This window comes from Ornithorhynchus anatinus, chromosome X2 (genome assembly GCF_004115215.2).
Source record: "Ornithorhynchus anatinus isolate Pmale09 chromosome X2, mOrnAna1.pri.v4, whole genome shotgun sequence".
Classification (NCBI taxonomy): domain Eukaryota; kingdom Metazoa; phylum Chordata; class Mammalia; order Monotremata; family Ornithorhynchidae; genus Ornithorhynchus; species Ornithorhynchus anatinus.
This window is the reverse complement of record NC_041750.1, coordinates 19,442,516-19,466,776: the sequence shown is the minus strand read 5'-3', so window position 1 is coordinate 19,466,776 and position 24,261 is coordinate 19,442,516. Positions and strand designations below refer to the sequence as shown.

Here is a 24,261-nt window from a genome sequence, read left to right as displayed (position 1 = left end):
AAACTCTTTCAATTCAGTACCATCATTGAAAGTCATTTCATTTAAGTTATCAAGGAAATCATTCCTACAGAAACTCTTCTAAGCTGAATAATGTGCTAAGAAGCATACACAAGCAGTGAGTCATATTCATGATTATGAACCTCTTCCAGAACTAGCAAAGTACTGTATACTAACAACTTGAAAGAGATATTTATATACCAGTCTCCTACGGGCAAATCAAGGATCTCCATTGGTGGCAAAATACTAAGTGATGTCTCTGATTTCTGTTATCTAGGCAGCACACTTTCCAAAGATAGACAGAGGCAAGAAAATGAAATCAGAAAGACTTGTAACTACTTCAGGAGATTGATAAACAGTGTCACACTCTAGATTCTGACCAAACTGAAAGGCTAAAAGGTGTTGCCAATCGTATTTATTGAGCTCTTACTGTGTTCAGAGCACTGTATTAAGTGCTTGGGAGAGTATAATACAACAATAAACTGACATGTTCCCTGCCCACAGGCTTACAGTCTAGAGGCAGTACCCAACCTTCAATATGGCTGTGAGACCTGGATTTATTACAAACACTATGTTTGCCTTCTATAGCAGTTTCCTCAAGGCTCTCTTCATATCATACTTAACATCAAATAACAGACTTCATGTGGGAGTTGAAAGAGAAGGAGACGTCAAAGAGCTTGCCAAGGTTTGGGGATTCAGAAACAGAGAATTGTGGTGGTGTTAACTGTAATGGGAAACTTAGGTGAAGGAAGAGATTGAGAGGGAAGATGAGGAATTCCATTTGGTCATACTGAAACAGCCAAGAGTTAGGATAGGATAGAGAAGAACCTAAAGTAGTCTGTCCTTCTCTACCTTACTTACATCTCTCTGACATGGTAAAGAGTGGATTCTGTGACAACACTGAGGATGACATGCCCTAAAGAAGGGTCATGTCAAAAGACACGAAGGTTCCCAATGTTATTACATGGCTCCTTCTTCCTCCTCCTCTCCCTCCCCCCGACAAGCTGGTTCTTCTCATACAAACAGAGGGAAAGGAGATCTAGGGCTGCCCTTCTAACAGGGGGTACCTCACCCACCTCTAGGGACCCTGGGATATTAACCTTCCATCATTGCCCTTTCCACCCTAGGTGCCCGAATACATTTATCCTGCAGATTCGGTGCCAGAATTTGACTCCATCCTAGTGCCTAATGTCGACAATGTCCGTACTGATTTTCTGATGAGAACAGTCATGAAGCAGAGCAAAGCCGTTCTTCTCCTCGGAGAACAAGGAACAGCAAAAACGGTCATGATTAAGGTATGGAAAAACAGATCTTTCTTCAAAACAATGCCATATTCTCAAATAGTACTAAGTGATTGAGTGTACTCCAGAAATGGGTACTTCTAAAAGAAAAAGTTGCTGCCATTGATGCCCTATTGTGCTGGTTACAGAGACATAGACATATCTCACCCCACTTGACATCTAGCCCCAAGTCCTCTCCCAAGTCTAACCTCAGCCAGAGCTGAGATCGTGTCTGGTTTGAAGCCACAAGAAAGACCATGACCACTTCTTCTCCCAGCTGATTTGGTCCCAAGTGGATGAGCCTTGCCCTACCCATCTTCTCTACCTTTCTATAGCTGTTGCTCAAAGGAAACGTCCCACGTGAGGCTTCTCCAGCAGTGTTCTGCTTCCTGGGTCAACAAGAGCACAGCTGGTGGCAAACCAGACTCCGGGCATACAGTCTAGACAGGGAGACAGACATAAATAAAAATAAATAAATTATGGATATGTGCAGAAATGCTATGGAGCTGAATAAAGGGAGCAAATCAGGGTGACACAGAAGGGAGTGGGAGAAAAGGAAATGAAGGCTTAGTCAGGGAAGGCCTTTTGGAGGAGATGTGCCTTCAATAAGGCTTTGAAGGAGGGGAGAGTAATTGTCGGATATGAAGAGGGAGGGTTTTGCGAACCAGAGGCAGGATAAGGGTGAGAGGTCAGTGGTGAGATAGAGATTGAGGTACAGTGAGCAAAGTGGCATTAGAGGAGCGAAGTATGTGGGCTGTGTCAAGGAGGGGTATTTGTTACCTGGAATTGACTTTAATGTCAGCCGCTCTCACTGACTGTGAGCTCCTTGACAGCAGGGATTGTGTCTACTTACTCTGTTGTATTATTATCATTATTATTATAATTATGATATTAGTTAAGCACTTACTATGTGCCAAGCACTGTTCTAAGTGCTGGGGTAGATGCAATTTAATCAGGTTGGACATAGTCTCTGTCTCACATGAGGCTCACGGTCTAAGTAGGACGGAGTAGGACTTAATCCCCATTTTACAGATGAGGTAACTGAGACCCAGAGAAGTTAAGTGACTTGCCCTAGGTCACACAGAAGACACATGGCAGAGCCGGGATTTGAACCCAGATCCTCTGGCTCCCAGACCCCTGCTCTTTCCACTAGGCTATACTGCTCCTCCCAAGTGCTTATTATAATGCCCTGCACAGAATAAGCTCTCAATAAGTACCCCTGATCAACTGATTGATTCTTTTCTAGGGTTATACAAGCAAATATGATCCAGAACTGCATCTGACCAAGTGCCTGAATTTCTCTTCAGCAACACAGCCCAGCATGTTCCAGAGAAGCCTAGAAAGCTATCTAAGCAAGAGAGTGGGCACAACATATGGCCCCCCAGCAGGAAAGAAAATGACCATTTTCATTGATGACATCAACATGCCGATTATTAATGAATGGGGTGACCAGGTATTCAAAATGGGCCTGCCTCAGAGGTCCGTGACTGTCCCACTTGGGTTGCAGATGTAGAAGGACCAGACAGAGAAACTGAGCCTGAATTCAGAGGTCATCCTGAGGCAGGGAGGTATAAAGAATAGTCAGACTATAATCAGAACATCAAAGAAGATTAAAGCTCAATAATTATTAAAAAAAATCAAACACTCAAAGGTCCTCAGGCGACTCACCACTTGAGGCAGAACCATCACCCTGGGTGAGCTACCGCCATGGCTTCAGGACAACCTGCCAGATTTCATTTCCAGGGTGGCCTGATTGACATGGTAACCCACCCTGACATCTCCCCACTTTCTGGCAGCCTGGTAACCATATAAGCCCGGGCTCCCCTGAATTCCCCCCCTCAGCTTTTTTTAACCTTGTCATGCCACCTCCTGTCCATTCCCTGGCTCTCAGCCTGGACCTCCTGGGCTTCAGAGAGGCAGGGAAAGGAGGGGATGGGTCGGAGCAAGGAGTGGAGGCCCAAGAGGGGAATACCGATCTCCCCACCGAAAGCCCATCCCTTCCACAAGTTTGGCAGTCGTGGGAGGTGTGGGCTGCAAGCCAGGGAAACATCAGGCAACAGAGACAGAGATGAGACAAGTTTACAAAAAAATACATGCTGGGTGAGTCTGCCTATGGGCACAGGTCCAGCCTGTGGGGAGAACACAAGGAGAACACAGGGAAGGTGGAGAGGGGACAGATTTAAAGGGTGTAAACAGGACCTTCAAGAAACGGAAGTTTCCAAGAGCTGCAGGAAGGGCAAGGTCAGAAGCAGAGAGGTGGAGGGCAGGGTCATCTGGTCAATGGGTGGGGGGCAGTGGTGGGTGAGTTTTTTATGTAAGCGCACCATGTGAACCCAGCTTTTCTCAAAAGGAAAATTGTCCACGCTGTCATGTATCCACTATCATGACTGGCCCATTGTGCTGGCTGTTTTGATGATAGTAGCTTCTGCCCATTCTGCCCTACTGCTAGGGACAAGAGAATGGGGACAGTCAAGATGGCTCCAGCCTTCAGCACTTTTCCCTGGAAGCTTCCTCAGTGGCCCAGCCCTGTCAGGTCATTCCCAGTTTGCACCCAGAACCCACAAAGGACAGGAGATGCCACTTATCATCACCCTCCCCGGCCAGGCTGGATCTGTCCAGAGCCTACAGCCCTTGGCCTGACCACTTGTTCCGTTAGCACTGGAATAAAAGTGGGAAGAGCAGCCTGCCTTCTTTTCCTTCCTCTTCCCTTCATCTTTCTGGTTTGGCTCACAGATCACTAATGAGCTGGTGAGGCAGCTGATGGAGCAGAAGGGTTTCTACAGTTTGGAGAAGCCTGGAGAATTCACCAGCGTGGTGGACATTCAGATCGTAGCTGCCATGATTCATCCCGGAGGAGGCAGAAATGACATCCCTCAGCGCCTGAAACGCCAGTTCACCATTTATAATTGCACTCTTCCCTCTAATTCCTCAATTGATAAAGTATTTACCACCGTTGCAAAAGGCTATTTCTGTGAACGCAGGGGTTTCTCTGAAGATGTTTGTAAACTGGCTTCAGCTTTGGTCTGCACATCTAGGAAAGTCTGGCATGCCACTAAAGCAAAGGTAACAAACAAATGGGGTTCCAGTTGATGTTCTCTAAGCCTGGGAGGAGAGGGGAGATGGAGCTTGTCACTGATGGAAAACCAAGAAATGGATACAGTTTGGCAATCAAGCCCTAAATGCTGCTGGCATCCTAGGTCATTCCCTGGAGTGTCCTTGGTCTGGGTTAGGGAAATTTACACAGTCCCCAGACTCAAAGTCAGTGCTCTGCACTCTGGACAGAGTTCTCCACCGGACCCAAGCGTGAGCCCAGTTCCGGCAAAGAGGCATCTCTTGGCACTGTGCTGCCAAGCTCTGATCCCCATGGCTGGGATCCAAAATCTATTTTCAGAGCCCCTGCCCAAGCCCAAGGGATATCCCTCCCTCTCAGTCCCATTCACAGTGGCCCTAGATAAGTTAGCATTTTGCAGCCTCCAAGCTGTCCTGCCAATGCCAGCCCTGATTGACAGTGGCATCACGGTAGGTGGTTCCCGCTGAGATGACAGGGTTATGTCTGAGACAGAGAGAGGCCCCAGCCCCAACTCTTTTAGGTTCATAGGGGTGCCCCTGCCCCCAAGGACCCAGTATTCACTCCTTGGAGACACTGGGGGAGAATTTGGTGCTAGGATCAAACATATACCAAGCAGTCCTGGGTTTTACAAAGTCTGATTTCCTTTTACAGATGCTACCGACTCCTGCTAAGTTTCATTATGTCTTTAACTTACGTGACCTCAGCCGCATCTGGCAGGGGATCCTCACCATCACTGCTGAAGTCTGCCAGAGTACGGACACCCTGGTGGCGCTTTTCCGGCACGAATGCACGCGCGTGATTGCAGACAGATTCATTACCCAAAAGGACAAAGACTGGTTTACGGACATGATGCATAAAGTAAACAGACCTCTGGCCCTCCCTCCCCAGCTCCCCCTCTGCCTCCTGCCCACAGGGAATGGGAAATGGGAATGTTGCTGATCCTGGGAGTGGGGTGGGGAGGAAAGCAGAGGCAGGACTGACCCAGCACCATTAGCAGCCTCCAGCCCTAGTGAGATGGAATTTAGTGGAGCCAAGTAGTTGGGGTGGGGGAGGAGAAGGGGAGGAGCAATTTGAGGAGCAGAAGATCAAGTATCATGGTGTAGGGGAAAGAGCACAGGCCTGGGAGTCAGATGATGTGGGTTCAAACCTCCTCTCTGCCACATATCTGCTGCGTGACCTTGGTCAAGTCACTTAACTTCTCTGTGCCTCAGTTACCTTTTCTGTAAAATGGGGATTAAGACTGTAAGCCCTGTGTGGGACAGGGCCTGTGTCCAACCTGATTATCTTATATTTACCCTAGTGCTTAGAACAGTGGTTGGCACATAGTAATCAGTTAACAAATACTATTATTATTATTTGCTGCTGTACTGTTCTCCTACTGGGTTCTAGGCAGCTCCTTGCTGCTCAGAACCAGTCGGAGAGCCACCTGTCCAGGGGAGAAAAACCTGCAATGAGCCCCTCCCAGCTGGACACAGTCCATACTGTCCACCAGGATTTTGCCAGTATCCCCTGGGCCAGGCTGGGTCTGCTCTGTTAGCAGGGGAGATCAGGTGAACTGTAGCACTGAATAAAACCCAAATAAAAGTATTTTAATGAAGTCTTAGCCTGGGACACCTGTCTTGGGGTGGATCCTGGTGGGAGGGGAGGGGCTTGGTCAGTGAAGTTAATCAAAGGGACAGAGCAAGCTGAGAGGCCCATTCCTGCTTGGCCAGAGACCAGCAAGGGGAGAGCTTCAGGCCATTGTCGGGTGGAATAGCTGAGTCCTCTTTTCCATTTGACTCTCTCCAGGTGGCCTTGGAAGACCATGGATCCCACCTCATAGGAAGTGACCCACAGGAGTCCTTCTTCGTGGATTTTTTGCGAGATGTGCCCGAGGCTACTGGAGAGGAAACTGAGGATGCAGACCTTGAAGCCCCAAAACTTTATGAGCCCATTTCCTCCTTTGATAATTTGGCTGAGAGATTGCAGATGTTCATGCAGCAATACAATGAAATCATCAGGGGAAGCCAAATGGACCTCGTCTTTTTCAGGGTATTTTTTGAATTTACCTAGACACCGTGCTCTGCCCGATGATTCAGAGGAAGTGGGGTGTCTGAAAGAAACAGGGATTCAGAATCTGGAGCTCACTGTGACTGTTCAAGAAAGAGAAAATGCCTATGCCTATCCCGGGTGCTGAGTCATTCATTCATTTATTCAATCATATTTATTGAGTGCTTACTGTGTGCAGAGCACTGTACTAAGCACTTGGAAAGTACAATTCGGCAACAGATAAAGACAATCTTTACCCACCAACGGGCTCTCAGTCTTGAAGGTGGTGACAGACAACAAAACAAGTAGACAGGCATCAGAAGGATAAGCGTAAACCTCCCAGTAATCTACAATGAGTTTCTAAATTCTTGCAATACATAAGATCAGCAGGATCATTCTGGGTCAGATCCATGATCCTTCCAGCCCAGGATCCTTTCTCTAACAGTAGCACCAGGATGCTTAGAGAAACCATGTGATAATTGCCATCCATCCTAGTGGTTAGAGATGAACCACCTAACACTGCCAACTTTCCCTCTAGGGAACCCATGGTTTTATCCAAACTTGGTCTTCTTATCTACATTTCCCAAGCTGCTAGAACAGTGTTCTCCACACCAAATTCTCAGTAAATACTGTTGATAGTTTGGAACGGTCTACTTTCCTCAGACAACCAATTTCCTCATGCTCGCCACCTGCTGGGTAAAGAAATATTTATCTGTTTATTTGTCTTGAACCTAATTCCTTCCAGATTCAGTGGATATCTTCCCATCCCAGGGGTGGTGTGGAGTTCTGGTGAGCAACAACTCCGTGTTCACTCTGCCATGCCCTAAATTTTGTCAACCTTATCATATTCTCCCCATTACCCTTCTCCTTCCAAACTGAAGAGTTTTAAACTCATAGGGAAACCTTTATCTGAAATTTATCCAGTTCTTAGGTACTTCCTGAGATGCAGGCACTATTCTAGGGTGGGTGTTTTAAATAAAATGACAAAACTGTGCTTCAGGACAGATCCGGACACCCTTCTGGGCTCCTTTACAGTTTCTGTTTACAGTGAACTCTTTTCTTTCTTCCTTTACTGTTAAAGCAGTTTCTTCCAATGACATTGATGATGTATTCACTAAAAATGATGAACTTTGTATATGGATCCTCGAGATAACATACCAAATGACTTACTAGGGGCTGGGCCTGAGGCAACAGGTACTTCCTCTCTCCATCTGGAAAGCGTGTTTGGGTTTGGACCAAGATGAATCACTTCCCGATCAAGATCAGGCCCCTGCACAAAGTCACTGTAGGTTGGATGCTTTACAGTAACTTTTACTTCTTTTTCCTTGAAACCCAGTATGCAATGACCCATCTGATTAAGATCTCCAGAATTATTAGAACTCCTAGAGGAAGTGCTTTGTTGGTTGGTGTTGGTGGCTCAGGAAAGCAAAGCTTGACCCGGCTGGCCTCCTATATAGCAGGATATCAGAGTTTTCAGATCACCTTAACAAGGTAATACGAGATGGACTCATTGTTGGAATTCTTTGCCCATCTTTTCATTGAATGAGCACCTCTTCTTTGAGCTAGACTGACAAACCATCCCGTAAACTTACAGATATTTAAAATGCCAGTTCCCGAATCACCACTTTTGTTCTCATCCTGTGGCACTTTCAAGAGTCAACTGAGTCCAAGCCTGCCAAGCTGGAGTGGGCAGAGATCGTGTCTACCAACTCTGTTGTATTATCCTCTCCTAAGGACTTAGTACAGTGCTCTGCACATAGTATGTACTCAATAAATATCACTGACTGATTGACTGAGCAGATCATAGCCTGGTGTTTGGCTCTTTTCTTCCGTTTTCCCCTACCTTCTTTCTTTGTGAACCCAGGCGAGCCATTTTCTCATCATTCATCTTCATTCAGGCCCCGTTTGGTTCTCCCTCTCCTTTCATATATGACAGACTCAGTGGAAAGAGCACGGGCTTTGGAGTCAGAGGTCATGGGTTCGAATCCCGCTCTGCCACTTGTCAGCTGTGTGACTGTGGGCAAGTCACTTAACTTCTCGGTGCCTCAGTTACCTCATCTGTAAAATGAGGATTAAGACTGTGAGCCCCACGTGGGACAACCTGATTCCCCTGTGTCTACCCCAGCGCTTAGAACAGTGCTCTGCACATAGTAAGCGCTTAACAAATACCAACATTATTATTATTATTACAGACCAACATTCTTCCCACCTTCAAAGTCTTATTTAAAATCACATTTCCCCGAGAGGCCTTCCCCAACTGGCCCTCGTATCCCCTACTCTCTCTCCCTTCTGTCTCACCTATGCAAAAGGATGTGAACCCTTAAAGCACTTGATATTCAGCTCTCCCTCATCCCCACAGCACTAGTGTACATATCCATAATTTCTGTCTTCCCCTCTAGACTGTAAGCTCGTTGTGGGCAGGGAATGTGTCTGTTATATTGTTGTGATATACTTTCCCTAGTGCTCAGTACAGTGCTCTGCACACAGTAAGCACTAAATAAATGTGATTGATTGATTGATGCAGGCTGCCAGAATGCCCACTGGCCTGCTGTCTGCCCTCGGTCAAGTCTCTGTGCCTTGGTTTCCTCATCTGTAAACTGGAGATTAAATACCTATTCTCCTTTCATTTTCCCAGTTTCACAGAGATGCTCTTTGGACAAAAGGAGAGAAATAATATAAAAATACTTTAGAAAAATAAAAGTAATGTATGAATTCAAGATATTATTATGTGTGCATTGTGAAAGTAGATACTAGTTTAAAGAGATGAACAGAGCAGTTGTTCCCAAACTCAGGTGTGAGAGACCGGTTTCAATTACCTCAATAATAGATCCCTTTTGTAAGGAAACCAATAGTGGTGGAATTTTCTATTGCTGTTCCAGCCCTATCTCTCTGATGAACCTTTCTCCCATTAGAACATATGGCACCAGCAACCTTATGGAGGACTTGAAAACTCTTTACCGTGTTGCTGGCCAAAAAGGGCAGGGCATCACCTTCATCTTCACCGACAATGAGATCAAAGATGAATCCTTTCTGGAGTACCTGAACAATGTGTTGGCCTCGGGAGAAGTTTCCAATCTTTTTGCCCGAGATGAATTGGATGAAATTTCCCAAGACCTGATGGCGGTGATGAAGCGGGAGCAGCCAAAACGCCCACCCACCGGCGAGAACCTCTATGATTATTTCCTATCGCGGGTCCGCCACCATTTGCACATTGTGCTCTGTTTTTCTCCAGTTGGAGAAAAGTTCAGAACTCGGGCCCTGAGATTCCCAGGGCTGATTTCAGGATGTACCATGGACTGGTTCCAGGGATGGCCGAGGGACGCCCTGGTGGCCGTGGCTCAGCAATTTTTAGCATCTTTCAAAATGGAGTGCACAGAGGAAATCAAAGGGAAACTGGTCAGCACCATGGGGACATTTCAAGATATTGTCACTGAAAAATGTTCTGAGTACTTTGAAAGGTTCAGGCGCCAGACATTTGTTACCCCGAAGTCTTACCTCTCTTTTATTGGAGGCTACAAATTGATCTATGAGGAAAAATTTGGGAATGTTGGAAGTCTATCTGACCGGATGAAAACAGGTATAGCACAATTGTATTTCCAAACCACAAGCCCTGGGGGCCAAGAGTTACCTCACACAGAGTCACTTGATTCTGGAGGGTCTGTTCTGGAGCTCCCCTCTGCTCCGAGTCTCCCCCCACCCCCAGCAAGGTTCAGTCACTACAGTCTTGGCCTCGGCAAACTGCAGAAGTTCCCAGGTTTTCTGGGGAAGACCCTCCTTCCTCCACTGCCATTCTTCCCCAACCCTGACCTTGCTCCCTTCCCAGAAGGCAGCAGCAGGGCAGAGGCTGCTGCTCCTGTCCCCCTGGAATGGAGAGGAGAGGGACAAGGAAGAGAAAGTGAGAACTGAGAGGGTCTAACATGAAAAGCTTGAGAAGACTTTTTTATGGTATTTGTTGTTAATAATAATCATTGTGGTATTTAAGCACTTACTGTGTGCCAGGCACTATACTAAGCACTGGGATGGACACAAGCCAATCAGGTTGGACACAGTTCCTATCCCACGTGGAGCTCACGGTCTCAATCCCCATTTTACAGATGAGTTACAGAGAAGTAAAGTGACTTTCCCAAGGTCACACAGCAGACAAGTGGCAGAGCCGGCATTAGAATCCATGACCTTCTGACTCCCAGGCCCATGTTCTATCCACTAGGCCACGCTGCTTCTTGAGATTTGTCCTTGGGGTCCTACCGGAGAAAAGTGGGGATTAAGTGAGTTGATAAAAAAATAAAATAAATTGTGGTATTTGTTAAGCGCTTACTATGTGCAAAGCACTGTTCTAAGCGCTGGGGGATACAAGGTGATCAGTTTGTCCCACGTGGGGCTCACAGTTTTAATCCTCATTTGACAGATGAGGTAACTGAGGCACAGAGAATTTAAGTGACTTGCCCAAGGTCACACAGCTGACTAGCGGCGGAGCCGGGATTAGAACCCGTGACCTCTGACTCCCAAGCTCTTTCCACTGAGCCATGCTGCTTCTCATGGAAAAGACACCTCCTCTGTCTCAGTTGGAAGGAGTCAGGCAGCTGCCCAATTTGGTATTCCATATTGCTTTGGTTTCTTTCTTTTCTCGCCAATACTGCTGCGTTTTGGCTCCACAGGTCTGGCTAAACTGATGGAAGCAGAGGTGTCGGTGAGTCAGCTTTCTGCAGAACTAGCCGTGAAAGAGAAAGACCTGGCAGTGGCCTCTGAAAAAGCTGATGGTGTGTTACAAGAGGTGACTCTGAAAGCCCAGGCTTCGGAGGCAGTGAAAACACAGGTGCAGAAGGTCAAAGACAAAGCTCAAGCCATCGTGGATGAAATTGCCGTGGACAAAGCCTCAGCAGAGGATAAGCTCCAGGCTGCAAAACCGGCTCTACAGGAGGCTGAGGCCGCTCTGCAGGTCAGGGGTGGTGACCTTGGTCTGTGTCCTACCAAACAATCAATGTAGTTCCTGAGCATTTACCGTGTGCTAAGCACTTACGAGAGCTAGTCCTTCTAGTCCTTCTAGCCATATGGACCCAAGAACACAGATGATGCTGTAGGGAAAGAAAGTATGATACTAAAGACATCCCTAGATTTAGAAGGGCTAGAAGGGTCCGTAGATTACCCTAGCTTAGGACAAGCTCAGTAGGACCTTAGGTGCCTACTTATAATTTAGAGTATGGGTATGAAAAGGTAACATGGATTGTAGGGGGTGTGAAGGCCAGGAGGGGCAGACCTCAAAAGCAACCAAGCCAGAAAGCCATTATTTGGGGTCTTTTTATCACCCACGAAAAATGCTCAGGTTAGATCAGAGAGCTGGGAGTTGAGCTTTAAAGGCTGAAGAGACCATCACCCCGTCCTCGCAAAGAATTAGCACCTCTGAGAGAGACAAGCAACTTAAACTTATCTGGATCCTAATCAACAAACTTCAATGGGATCTTAATTTACTGAATGACAGAAAATGACAGGCATCATCTTCTGCAATTTTTCAGACAATTAAGCCAGCTGACATCGCTACGGTCCGCAAGCTGGGCAAGCCTCCTCATTTGATAATGAGAATTATGGACTGTGTCCTCCTCCTGTTTCAAAGAAAAATTGATGCTGTGACTACTGATCCAGAAAGACCATGTGTGAAACCATCATGGGCTGAAGCCCTGAAATTAATGAACAATTCCGGATTTCTTAATATGTTACTTTCTTTCCAAAAGGTAAAAAAAAAAAAAATCAAAAAAAAAATCAGGTGAAATGTATCCTTTTCATCTGAGAAGTCCCACTGTGTACATTATCAATCAGTGGACCAATCAATTGTATTTATTGAGCTCTTACTGTTTGCAGAGCACTGTACTAAGTGCTTGGGAGTGTTGTAAGACGTTCCCTGCCTAAAAGAAGTTTGCAGTCTAGTGGGGGAGTCAGACATTAAAATAAAATACAGATAGGGGAAATGGCAGAATATAAGGATTTGTATATGAATGCTGTGGGAATGGGGGTGGGGTGAGGATGTGCTTAAGGGATACACACCCAAAGTCATGAACAATGCAGGGGAAGGGCAAATAGGGTAGGGAAATAAGAGCTTAGTGAAGGAAGCCCTTTTAATTAATTTAATTAATTATGGTTTATATTAAATTCTTATTATGTGTCAAGCACTGTTCTAAACTCTGGAGTAGAAAGTAATCAGGTTGGACACATCCCTGTCCTACATGGGGCTCACAGTCTGTGACTGTGGGCAGGGAAAGGGTGAGAAGACGGCATAAGGGGTGGGAAGGGGTTCATTCATTCATTCAATCATATTTATTGAGCTCTTACCGTGTGTGTGTAATGTGCTAAGCGCGTGGGAGAGTACAGCACAACAATAAATAGACACATTCCCTGTCAATAATGAGCTATGGGAATAAGATGATCGGGACAGACACAGGAGAAGGAGAGCATGGGGCAATGATGGGAAAGAAGGACTGAGATGGAGTGATTAGAGAGAGGAGTTTGAGGGGCCATGGTGAGGTCAAAGAGTTTTATGGGATTTAAAGGAGATTGTCCTGAGCAGTTGCAGCTTAATCAATCGGTGGTATTTATTGAGCACTTCCTGTGTGTGCAAAGCACTGAATTAAGTGCTTGGGAAAGTACAATATGCCAGAATTAGTAGAAATGTTCCTTGCCCACGAGGAGTTTACAGTCTAGAGGGAAGAATTTATAGCATACCAGCTCAATCTGGTGTTTCCCTCAGTTAATTCTAGAGAACATTCTCAATGTATATTTCCGTATGGAGGGGAGTGACTGCACAGATAATTTAAAATCACAGATAATCCACACACTTGCATTCACCTGTCTCTGCAGAAGAAAAAAACTAATAGTTCTGCAATATCTGGAATTTACTGTTCTTTTAGGAGAATTCATGAATTCCTCCAAAAAGTGGTTTAGATGTCTCCTGCCAGAACAGAAAAGTCCTAAAAGCCAATAATTATAATTATGTTGGTATTTGTTAAGCACTTACTATGTGCCGAGCACTGTTCTAAGCACTGGGGTAGATACAGGGTAATCAGGTTGTCCCATGTGAGGCTTACGGTTAATCCCCATTTTACAGATGAGGCACAGAGAAGTTAAGTGACTTGCCCACAGTCACACAGCTGACAAGTGGCAGAGTCAGGATTCGAACTCATGACCTCTGACTCCCAAGCCCATGCTCTTTCCACTGAGCCACGCTGCTTCTCAATCCCACAATCCCACAAGCAACCTCAGACCAACCTCCACAGACTTTTCTACAAACTAATGTCTTGTTTGGCCAAAAGAGGGGACAGAGGGCAGTATTATTCTGGCAAGAGATTTTTTTTTTTCTGTATGTTTACTTTTGGAAGCATCAATGTTGACCCCATTCGGAATTTTGCTTTTTTGGCTTTCTAGCCATATCAGCAGTGTTCAGTTTTAATTTGACTTTTACAAGAGTGTTTTGATTTGGCAGGATTGCAAAGTACCTAGTAATCTGTTTCAACATACAGGACACCATCACAGGAGAGGTGGTAGAACTTCTTCAACCTTATCTAGGCATGGACGACTATAATCTTGAAACCGCTAAAAAGGTCTGCGGGAACATTGCAGGTCTGTGCTCCTGGACCCAAGCCATGGCTTACTTCTACACGATCAATAAAGAAGTCCTTCCCCTTAAGGTAATGCACAGGACCTTTTACAGAATTGCTTTTTCCAAAGTTGTATTCACTAGCCCATTTAGTTTTTGCCCAGAATTGCAGAATGTCCAAAATGTCCATTTTCACCAACCCTCAGAGCTCCCTGGCCCCAGCAGTCCCCAAGCAGGCTGAAAAATGAAGATACTGTACAGTGGCCTCAGTGGATGGACAGGGTCATGGGGGAGGGGGTTGAAGGGAGTTTGAAGGGAAGGGGCTAAAGGGAGGAGGAAGGGTTACCTGGGTGGTGGGGTGAGGGGGCTCAGAGACATGACCTAACATGATTGGGCATAAAGGAGGCTGGTCTAAAATACTGGGACCTAGAAAGGCAGCAGAGAAAAGAGAGGGGGAGGGAAAAAGACAAAAGAAGCAGGAGGAAGGGGGAAGATACGGAGTCCTAAGGGGTAGATAACTTTTCTCCTTCTCTTCCTCCTCCTGTAACCACTGACCCTGCTCTCTTCTCCCTCTGTCTGACCACAGCATTTTGGTTGGATGGTGTGTTTCCTGCAGCCCCAGAAACTTTCATTGCTAGTCTGGAAAGGCCAGTTAAGCTGTGTCATTTGTACTGGTAGCTGTTGTAGCTGCCACTGCAGAAGACTCTTTCCTCTCTCCTCTTCCTCCTCCTCCTCCCCCCACTCCTACTCATCAGCAGCAGAGACCAGAAGGCTGCCCTACTCCCTCTGTTCCGGGCCCCTTAGAGGAAAGAATCCCAGTTCCCTACCCATGCCAGACTCCTGTTTCTGACATCCACAGGCAAACCTGGCACTGCAGGAGGCCAGGCTGGCGGTGGCTCAGTCAGAGCTGGACAATGCCCAGAGTCAACTGGATGAGAAGCAGAGGGAACTGGTAGCTGTCCAGTCCATGTACGATGCAGCCATGGCAGAGAAGCAGGCCTTGTTGGATGATGCTGAGGCCTGCAGGCGAAAGATGGGCAATGCGACGGCTTTGATCGATGGGCTCAGGGGAGAAAAGGTGCTAAGTGTCTTCCTTCGTGATAGCTCAAGCCAATACCCTGGACTTTGGCCACTCCTCTCCCACAGAGTAGGGCCCAATTAGACCCTCATTTTCAACTTGACCACAGAGGATCTGTCGGCAGCTGCAGCCTCAACAGCGGCAGGGTAGGACCGGTGGATGGAACAGTGTTGGATGAGTCTTTTCTCACTCTCTGTTCCTTCTACTGCCCACCTTTGGGGACACCAGAAGTCTGGCCTCTAGCAGTCCAACCTAATCCCACCTCTAATCCCCAAATCCCGGGACTGCTACTTGTTTGCTGTGTGACCTTGGGTGAGTCACTTAACTTCTCTGTGCCTCATTTACCTTATCTGTAAAATGGGGCTTAAATCCTCCTCCCTCTGACTTAGACTGTGAGCCTCATGTGGGACAGTGACGGTGCCCCACCTGATATCGTATCTACTTAGTACAGTTTCTGTCACCTAGTAGGTGCTTAAAAAGCACCATAAAAATTGTTACTCAAGCTCTTCCACCTCCCTAATGACAAGGAGCCAATTACAAGACCTACTTAGGGGTAGTGTGTGGTCTAGTTGAGAGAGAGAGAGTAGATCTGAGATATAAGATTTAGAAGACCTGACCACTGACTTTCTGTGTGATTCACCCAAGCGGTCACTTGACCACTCAGGGCCTCTGTTACTTCATCTATAAAATGAGGATAATATTAGCTGCCTCTCCTGATTTTACAGAGATGTGATAAAGATAAACAAAACTGCTGCCAAAGCCCTTCAGAAAAATGAAAGCACCAATTTCAAAAAATCTGCCTTTAAAAAATGGCATAAACGTCCTGTTCTTTCCAGTGCAAACTCTTCTAGAGTTCACCAACTTGAACTTCAATTTAACGAACTGCTCCTTTTCCATTCAGGTACGATGGACTGAAAGCAAGAACAGGTTCCAGAACCAAATTCTTCACTTAGTGGGTGATGTGCTTCTGGCCACTGGATTCCTGTCTTATTCTGGTCCATTCAACCAGGAGTATAGGTTCTTGCTTCTGGACCTATGGAAAAGGGAGATGAGTGACCATCAGATCCCATTCAATCAAGTACGTTAACCTGGGCAGCAACAGATTAAGCATGGTGGGGTACATGGAGGCTTAAACCCTCGGGAGCAGGAGGAGGATTATGTAATCAATCAATTATATTTTTTGAGTGCTTACTGTGTGCAGAGCACTATACAAAGCACTTGAAAGAGTACAATATAACAGAGTTGGCACACACGTTCCCTGCCCACAGTGACCTTACAGTCTAGAATGGAGCTTACAGTCTACAGTTTACAACTCAAACCTTGCTGAAGCCCCATGCCTGGGAAAATCGACTTTTAGGGTTCTCGATTTAACCTAATTTACAACTCCAAAATATATTTTTAAATGGAGTTAGTCCTGAAAAGACCTGCAAGCCTTTAATTGTAAAAGGTGCTAAGTTTATCTTACTATTTGATTTGATGAATCAACATAGTCTTGGGATGAATCAACCGTGTGTTTATTGACATCAATAGTATCCATATATATTCTAGATGCGGTACTTGGCAGGTTTGGTCATTTTTAAATGTGTCATATCTTTTCTTTAGGAGATTTCCTTTCTCCCTCCTCTGTAAAGAGGAAATTTCTATAAAGAGATTAGCCTTCACCCAAGGAAACTGTCACCATTAGCAGGGTTGAAAATGCCAGTAAGGGAAAAGAGAAGGATGGGAGCAAGTGTTTTTAATCAATCCATAGTATTTATTAAGTGATTATTGTGTTCAGGGTTCTGTACTAAGCATTTGGGAAAGTACGCTACAACAGTTGGTAGATATGTTCCTTGCCCACAAGGTTTAGTCATTCAATAGTTTTTGAGAGCTTTTTCTGTACAAAGCACCGTACTACGCACTTGGGAGAGCAAAATAGAGTTAGTAGACACAATTCCTGCCTTCAAGGAGTTTATAATCTAGCAGGGGAGAGAGCGAGACATTAAAATAAATTACAAGTATGGGGAAGCAACAAAGTTTAATGATATGTCCATAAGTGCTACCAGGGAAGTAAGTGGTGGAAGTAGGGAGTACCCAAGTGTTTAGGAGAAGTGGTAGGGCTGAAGTGGCAATAAGGGGTAGAATGAGGAGAAGACAGATTACTCAGGGAAGGCCTCCTGTAGGAGATGTGATTTGAAGCTGGGGAGATTTGTGGTCTACCAGAGGTGGAAGGAGAAGGGAGTTTCAGATAAGAGGGAAGATGTGAGCAAGAGGTTGATAGGCGAGAGTGAGGCACAGTGAGTAAGTTGGCTTGAGGGAACCAAAGTTAAGAACTGAGGAGAAGTGAGGGAGGAGAGAGGATAAGTAGTGAAAAGAGCACTAATTGAGTGATTTGAAGCTTAAGGTCAGTTTCTGCTGGATGCAGAAAAGAATGGGAAACGACTGGCAGTTTCTGAGGAGAGGAGGGACATGCCCAAAACAATGTTTTAGAAAAACGATCTCAATAGCAGAGTGAAATTTGAACTGAAGAAGGGAGAGACTGAAGGTGGGGAGGTCCGAGAGGAGGTTGATGCAGTAGTTGGCAGACTGGGTCAAGTATTTAGACCATGATGGTGACAGTTTAGATGGAAGAAAGAATAGGTAGGATTCAGTGACCAACTTTATATTGGGGGGAGGGCGCGTGGTGGTGAAAGAGAGGAGTCAAGGATAATACCAAGGTTGCAGACTTGACAGAATATGATGGGAAGGTTAGGAGGAGAGATTTGGAGAGGGAAGATGTGGAGTTCAGTTTTGGGAATGTTGAACCTGAAGTTCTAGCTGAATGTCCATGTAGGGATATCCTGAAGCCAGGAGGAGGTATGAGATTTCAGAGATGGAAAAGGTAGGGGCTAGTGAGATAGATTTAGGAATCATCCGAATAGAGGTAGTAGTTGAAGCTCTGAGCCCAGATGAGTTTTCCAAGGAAGTAGGTGTAGATTGAGAAGAGAAGGGGATTCAGAACTGGGCCTTGAGGAACACCCACAGTTAGGGGGTGAGAGACAGAGGAGGAACCAGGAAAAGAGACTGGAAAGGAGTGGCTAGGGAGGTAGGAGGGAGAGCCAGAAGAAGACAGTGTCAGTGAATCCAAGGTGAAATAGTATTTCTAGGAGATGGGGAGGGCCCCAGTCACCTAGGCAGCCGGGAAGTCAAGGAGGACAATCAGCATGGCCTAGTGGAAAGAACAGTAGCCAGGGAGTCAGAGAAGCTGGGTTCTAATCCCAGCACGTGCACATACACACACACACACTCACACGCGCGCACACACACTCACACGTGCACGCGCGCACACACACACACACGAAATGGATCCACTCCCTCGGCCATTTTTTTTTCTTTTAGGATTTCCAGGACATGAACATGTGCCAGAACCTAAAGTGGGAGGCAGGCCAAGCACTGAAGTTTTCAAACTATCCTAGCAAAAATCAGGATGCCTGGTGAATTTAGTCTGACTGTGTGTGTAGGTCTTCCCTACACACTGCTTAAGAGAAGCAGTGCTGCTTCCCTGCTTAAGAGAAGCAGTGTGGCTCAGTGGAAAGAGCACGGGCTTTGGAGTCAGAGATCATGAGTTCGAATCCCGGCTCGGCCACTTGCCAGCTGTGTGACTGTGGGCGAGTCACTTCACTTCTCGGTGCCTCAGTTACCTCATCTGTAAAATGGGGATGAAGACTGTGAGCCCCACGTGGGACAACCTGATTCCCCTCTGTCTACCCCAGCGCTTAGAACAGTGCTCGGCACATAGTAAGCGCTTAACAAATACCGACATTATTATTATTATTATTATTCCCTGCTTGTGATGTTTCCCCTTTATAGCTTTCTCTGTTTCTGCCTCCCTTGTCTGACTTTTTCTCTTCCCTCTTCATCAGCCAGTTTGGGTCAATGTCCCACACCACTTTCCAGGAGCTCTGCCCCTGTCCCTCTTGGAATTGAAGATAAAAACAATCTGGTCACTTTATGCACAAAAGTCATAACACATCCAGTCAGTCAGTCAATCAGTCATATTTATCAATCTTTTACTGTGTGCAGAGCAATTTCATTAAATGACTTATTTAGATGGAGAAGTGGAAAGAATAACATGCAAAGTAAATGTGTAATGTCAATCATTTAAGCTGTACTGAGAGAAGAAACATTGTGGCAGTTATTTTGAAAACTACACGGATTTTTAGTAATATCACAATTTGACTTCCTCTTTAGGATCTTAACCTCATCACTCTGCTGGTTGACAATACGACAGTTGATGAGTGGAATCTCCAGGGACTTCCGAATGATGATCTTTCGATTCAGAATGGCATCATTGTCACAAAGGCGTCACGATTTCCTTTGTTGATTGATCCACAAAGTCAAGGGAAGATCTGGATTAAAAATAAAGAAAAGAACAATGAACTCCAGGTAACATCTTCCTTTACTAAGGTGGAGCTAAATTAACTTTAAAAGTACAGAACATGGGTGGTGAAGAGAGGATGTGGTGTGCACGACATTCTTGCCCTACCTTTAAGGCACACGGAAATGAGTGGTGAATTTTGTATGAAAATAACGAATCTTCCCCAAGAATTACAAATTTGCCCCAAAGGTAGCATCACTATACTTTTGAGGTTAGATGCCCAGTTCCAACACCAGCTCTAGCATCCACTGCACTGTAGAGATGAGTCAGCAACTTCCTTGGGTCTCCATGCTAGTGATCCCTGAGTTTGCCCTAGGAATTGTCTCCCACTAGCTCATAATTTTTAGATTTGGATCCCCAGATGACACAGGAAGCATTCAGGGTTCATAGAGGCAATCCGGCTCCAAAAGAGCTGGTGGCTGAGGTGAGATAGCGAGTCACGTGTTTTGCAGGTTCCACACACAGAGATTACTCTCTGGTCATATGCAGGGAAGTAATGTGGCCTAGTGGAAAGAGCACGGGCTTGGGAGTTAGAGGACCTGGGTTCTAATCCTGGCTCTTCCACTTGTCTGCTGTGTGACTTTGAGTAAGTCACTTCACTTCTCTGTGCCTCAGTTCCCTCATCTGCAAAATGGGATTCAATACCTGTGCCCCTTCCTACTTAGACTGTGAGCCCCAGGTGGGACCTGAGGATGTTGTTTCTACACCAGCATCTACCCCAGCACTTAGAACAGTGCTTGGCACATAGTAAGCACTTAACAAATACTACAGTTATTATTATTATTATTATCACCTGTATTCATTTTATGAAAGGCTTCTACAGGCAGGCATTAGTGCATATCACATAGGTACTAGAAAGGCTCGAAATAGAATAGTGCAGTATATTGATACAAACAGAACCTTGTACTAGATTCAGGAATAACAGCCTATCCCTGACCTGATATTTGTTTTCAACTTAAATCCACCACCTTTAACCCAAAGGTTAAAAACCCACTAGTCCACTTCCCATAGCAGCTCCTGTATGGGTACACCATCATCAGGTTCTTCCCTGGAAGAACCTGCTGGCTCTCAGCTTTTCTGCACATTCAGAGGTCTCGGAGGCATTTGTTTCCTCAAGGCTCTGGGGTTTCTCCCCACTTTTCCCCCATCCTCCTTGTCCATCTCCTCCCCTGTAATTGTCTATGTTCTACCTGCTGTCACCAGATGAGTGACTGACAACCCCCTTGAAAAGAGCTGGAAAGGCAGAGGGAGACAAAGGGAGTCTTTCTGCTCTTCTTTTTACAGGTCACAGCCCTGAACCACAAGCTCTTCAGAAATCATTTGGAAGATTGCTTGTCCCTGGGGAGACCCCTGCTAATCGAGGATGTCGGAGAAGAACTCGATCCTGCTCTTGATAATATTTTAGAAAAAAATTTCATGAAGTCTGGGTCAACCTATAAAGTAAGATGTATTCTTCCTGTAAAACTCAAATGCCTCTAATGTGTGTACTTTCAACTCAGCCACGTATCTGGGTGAGTGCAGGATCTAGCCAGTTAAGCAAAATCAGAGGAAAACCACAAAGAACAAATACTTGATCCCTCCAGTGCCTGGCCCAACACCCTGGACCCAGTGGCTGCTCGGGAATTGTGGTGGACTGCCAGCCCAGATGAAAGCATAACTGATCGGCCTTCCCCAGTTCCTCGCTCAAATCCTGCCACCCAAAATTTGAGGGTTGACCTGGGCCAGAGGGACAAGTCAGAGTGTGAACGAATCACTGAACTGGAGTGGGAATCTGGATGTAGGAGTTGCTTGAGCTAAGTGGAGTCTGAGGGGTGGTAGCTCAAGGGCAAACTTGGGAGTGAGAAAATTAGACTTTTGCTTGAGAGCGTAAGGCACCTTGGGGGGCCAGAAGATAGCAAGCTAGGGGCCAGGGTGATGTTGTCCGGGGCCATGCTGTGGGCAGTCAGCACTGGTGGGGCAGAGGGGTGAGCAGCTCCAGGCCTGCTACAAGGCCCGGGCAGGGAAGCACTAGAAATCCCAGTGGTGTTGACATGATTTATTTTTTGCAGGTAAAAGTGGGTGATAAGGAGATGGATGTCCTGAAGGGCTTTAGCCTTTATATAACAACTAAATTGGCTAACCCTGCATATACCCCAGAAATCAGCGCAAAAACGGCGGTGATCGATTTTACCGTCACCATGAAAGGCCTCGAGGACCAGCTTCTCGGTCGTGTCATCCTCACAGAGAAACAGGTACTGGCTCAGAGTCAGGGCTGGCACTGTCCACACAAAGGCTACAGATCTGCTCCATTAACACAACACAGAAGCTCCTTCATTAGCAGAAATTCCCAATTTTTCATCCAGAGTTTCTCAGCACCAACATCCATTCAGCCTAAAAACTAGGGGAAAAGCCACTCATAGGAACCTGGGGGAGACCTCTGTCTCTGTCTCCATCCCTCTATGGCCGTCCCAGCCTCAGTCGTGGGTCACCTAACCTCCCCTGGGGTCCTAATCCTAGGTGGAAAAACAGTATGAACAGGAAAGACTCGCATCTATTGGTGGCCACAGAAATTGCTTCCAGTTTGAAGACACCACCATCACCAGCTGTCACCACTCAGGTCAAACTGATAGGGTCTCCGGGCCGGGATCAGGTCGAAGGCCACCAGTTATCTGTCAGTGAGTACAGTGGGGCTCAGGAAGTGACAGCTACAGGAAACCCACTGGCAGGATCTACCCCTCATGCTTCCTTAGGGTTCAGTCTTAACAGGACAGATTCCCTCTTCCCCAAGCTGACTCTGAAGCCTTTGGGGAACTTCTCCCTCAGTCATAAGGGTTCTCCACTAAGGTTAGTCCTATAAAATTGGAAGCGTTCTGGGATCAGGTGATCCAAGTGTTATGCCCATCGAACTTTAGGGAAGAGACCAGCCTGGGTGCTGCACTATGCCCCGCTAACTCGGTTGGTAGAGCAGCAGACTTTTTATCTGAGGTTACAAGTCCTGCCTCGGATGGGAATTCATTTTTAAGACGAAGTGTAGACTAGTGGAAAGAGCATAGGTCCTGGGAGTCAGGAGTCCTGGGTTTTAATCCTGGCTCAGCCACTTGCCTGCTGTGTGACCTTGGAGAAGTCACTTGACTGCTCTGTGCCTCAGTTTCCTCATCTGTAAAAGTGGGATTCAATACCTGTTCCCCCTCCTTTTTAGACTGTGAGCCCCATGTGGGGTAGGGATTGTTCCTGATCTGTTTATCTGGCAACTGCCCCAGTGCTTAGTGCAGTGCTTAGTTCAGTGCTCAGCCCATAGCAAGCACTTAACAAATACCATCATTACTATGAAAAAATCATTGCTGAGGAGGGGTGTCCAGGCTGGGACCCAGGAGTAGTTGTCCAAGCCAGAAGGACTGAGGGGATGGCTGTGGATACTTGGCTTTGCCATCTGGGCTCAATTCTTGCTCTCAAGAAACCAGGCTTCCTGGCCGTAATTGGAGAGGAACATTCTTTCTCCCCATCCCCAAAGCTCTAGCCAAAGGACAGGGCAGCAGCTGAGGCCATCAGCAAAAAAGGGGATTTTTTTTCCAATTTTTCTGCACAATTGCCCCTTGAGGACACCCCATCCCATTTAACCTCCTTCCCCTTCCCCTCTCCTTCCCCTCCAACACCCATCTGCCCTCTACTGCGTCTTCCAGGTGGCAGCAGTAGAATCCTGGTGGAGGAGTGAGGACTCCCCTCTCCCCACTGTGTGTCCATTCACCTCCTCAGCAATAGCGAGACTAGGGCTGTGGGACCTGAGCTCCCTGGTACAGCAAGCCTGTGGCAGGGTCATTCATGCCACTCACTTGGCCCAACCATTACCCAGTCCCTGAGATCTGCAAGATCACAAAGTTTGTCCCTCGGACCCTGGGCACTGACAGGGAAGTCACATAGAAACAGTCTGTCCCTCCTCGGGTGCCTGACAAGCATCTCTATCTGGGAAAGAATTCACCCCTTGAACCCTGGCTCCCAAGAATCTCTCCAGGGTTTACATGTGATTCATTGCTCCTCTCCACGTGTGTTTCAGGAACTGGAAGCAGAAAGAGTGAGGTTGATGGAGGAAGTGACTTCCAACAAGAGGAAAATGCAAGAACTTGAGGAGAATCTTCTCTTCCGCCTCACCAGTACAGAAGGTTCTCTGGTTGAAGATGAGTCACTGATTCAAGTCTTGCAAATCACTAAAGCAACAGCGGATGAGGTGAGTTCAATGAACATATCTTGACCAATATAGGTTATCCAAGCCGAACTAGCTGATAAAATTCCCGCCTTCATCTTTAACTGAAACAACCTACAAATGCCTACAAATGTTCCCAATTACCCATCTGAAAATGAACAGACATGGAACAAAAACTCCTTTTGGAAAAGCATTAATTAACCTGTTTACCAATAGAATTCATTGAGTCCCTGCTGTGTGCTGAGCCCTATACTATGTGCTTGTGCAATTGAGTAAAAAATATTGTTTGGGCCCTTAAGGAGTCTATGATCTCACAGAGGAGACTGACAGACACAAGTCATTCACAGATAGTGGGAGGAGAAGAAAGAAAACAAAACTACACCTGCCAGGAGCAGGACTTTGGAAGGATAAATAGATAAGTCAGTGTTAATAGAAATCAACTCTAGACTCTGAGCTTTTTGTGGGCAGGGAATGTGTCTCTTTATTATTATATTATACTCTTCCAAGTGTTTAGCACAGTGTTTTGCACACAGTAAGTGCTCAATAAATAAGATTCAATGAATGATTACTACTACAATTACCCATTACTACTACTATAACTCTGTTTATTGTACTTTCCCAAGTACTTAGTGCTCTGCACACAACAAGCTCCA

General features: G+C 46.2%; 1 protein-coding gene across 3 annotated transcripts in view; it reads left to right on the top strand.

Annotated features, from left to right (window-relative positions):
• The window catches only part of LOC100083401 (dynein heavy chain 5, axonemal-like), a 116,822-nt gene that overhangs the window by 70,966 nt on the left and 21,595 nt on the right, over positions 1-24,261 (top strand). For all 3 annotated transcript variants that reach the window (XM_029053083.2, XM_029053085.2, XM_029053086.2), the window contains 16 exons: positions 1,125-1,292; positions 2,524-2,730; positions 4,011-4,340; positions 4,999-5,205; positions 6,136-6,378; positions 7,712-7,866; positions 9,288-9,952; positions 11,031-11,311; positions 11,886-12,101; positions 13,881-14,048; positions 14,817-15,035; positions 15,937-16,113; positions 19,245-19,439; positions 20,716-20,871; positions 21,480-21,662; positions 23,462-23,632. In XM_029053083.2, the coding sequence (XP_028908916.2) occupies positions 1,125-1,292; positions 2,524-2,730; positions 4,011-4,340; positions 4,999-5,205; positions 6,136-6,378; positions 7,712-7,866; positions 9,288-9,952; positions 11,031-11,311; positions 11,886-12,101; positions 13,881-14,048; positions 14,817-15,035; positions 15,937-16,113; positions 19,245-19,439; positions 20,716-20,871; positions 21,480-21,662; positions 23,462-23,632 (3,741 nt within the window). The remainder of the gene's footprint in view (positions 1-1,124; positions 1,293-2,523; positions 2,731-4,010; positions 4,341-4,998; positions 5,206-6,135; positions 6,379-7,711; positions 7,867-9,287; positions 9,953-11,030; positions 11,312-11,885; positions 12,102-13,880; positions 14,049-14,816; positions 15,036-15,936; positions 16,114-19,244; positions 19,440-20,715; positions 20,872-21,479; positions 21,663-23,461; positions 23,633-24,261) is intronic.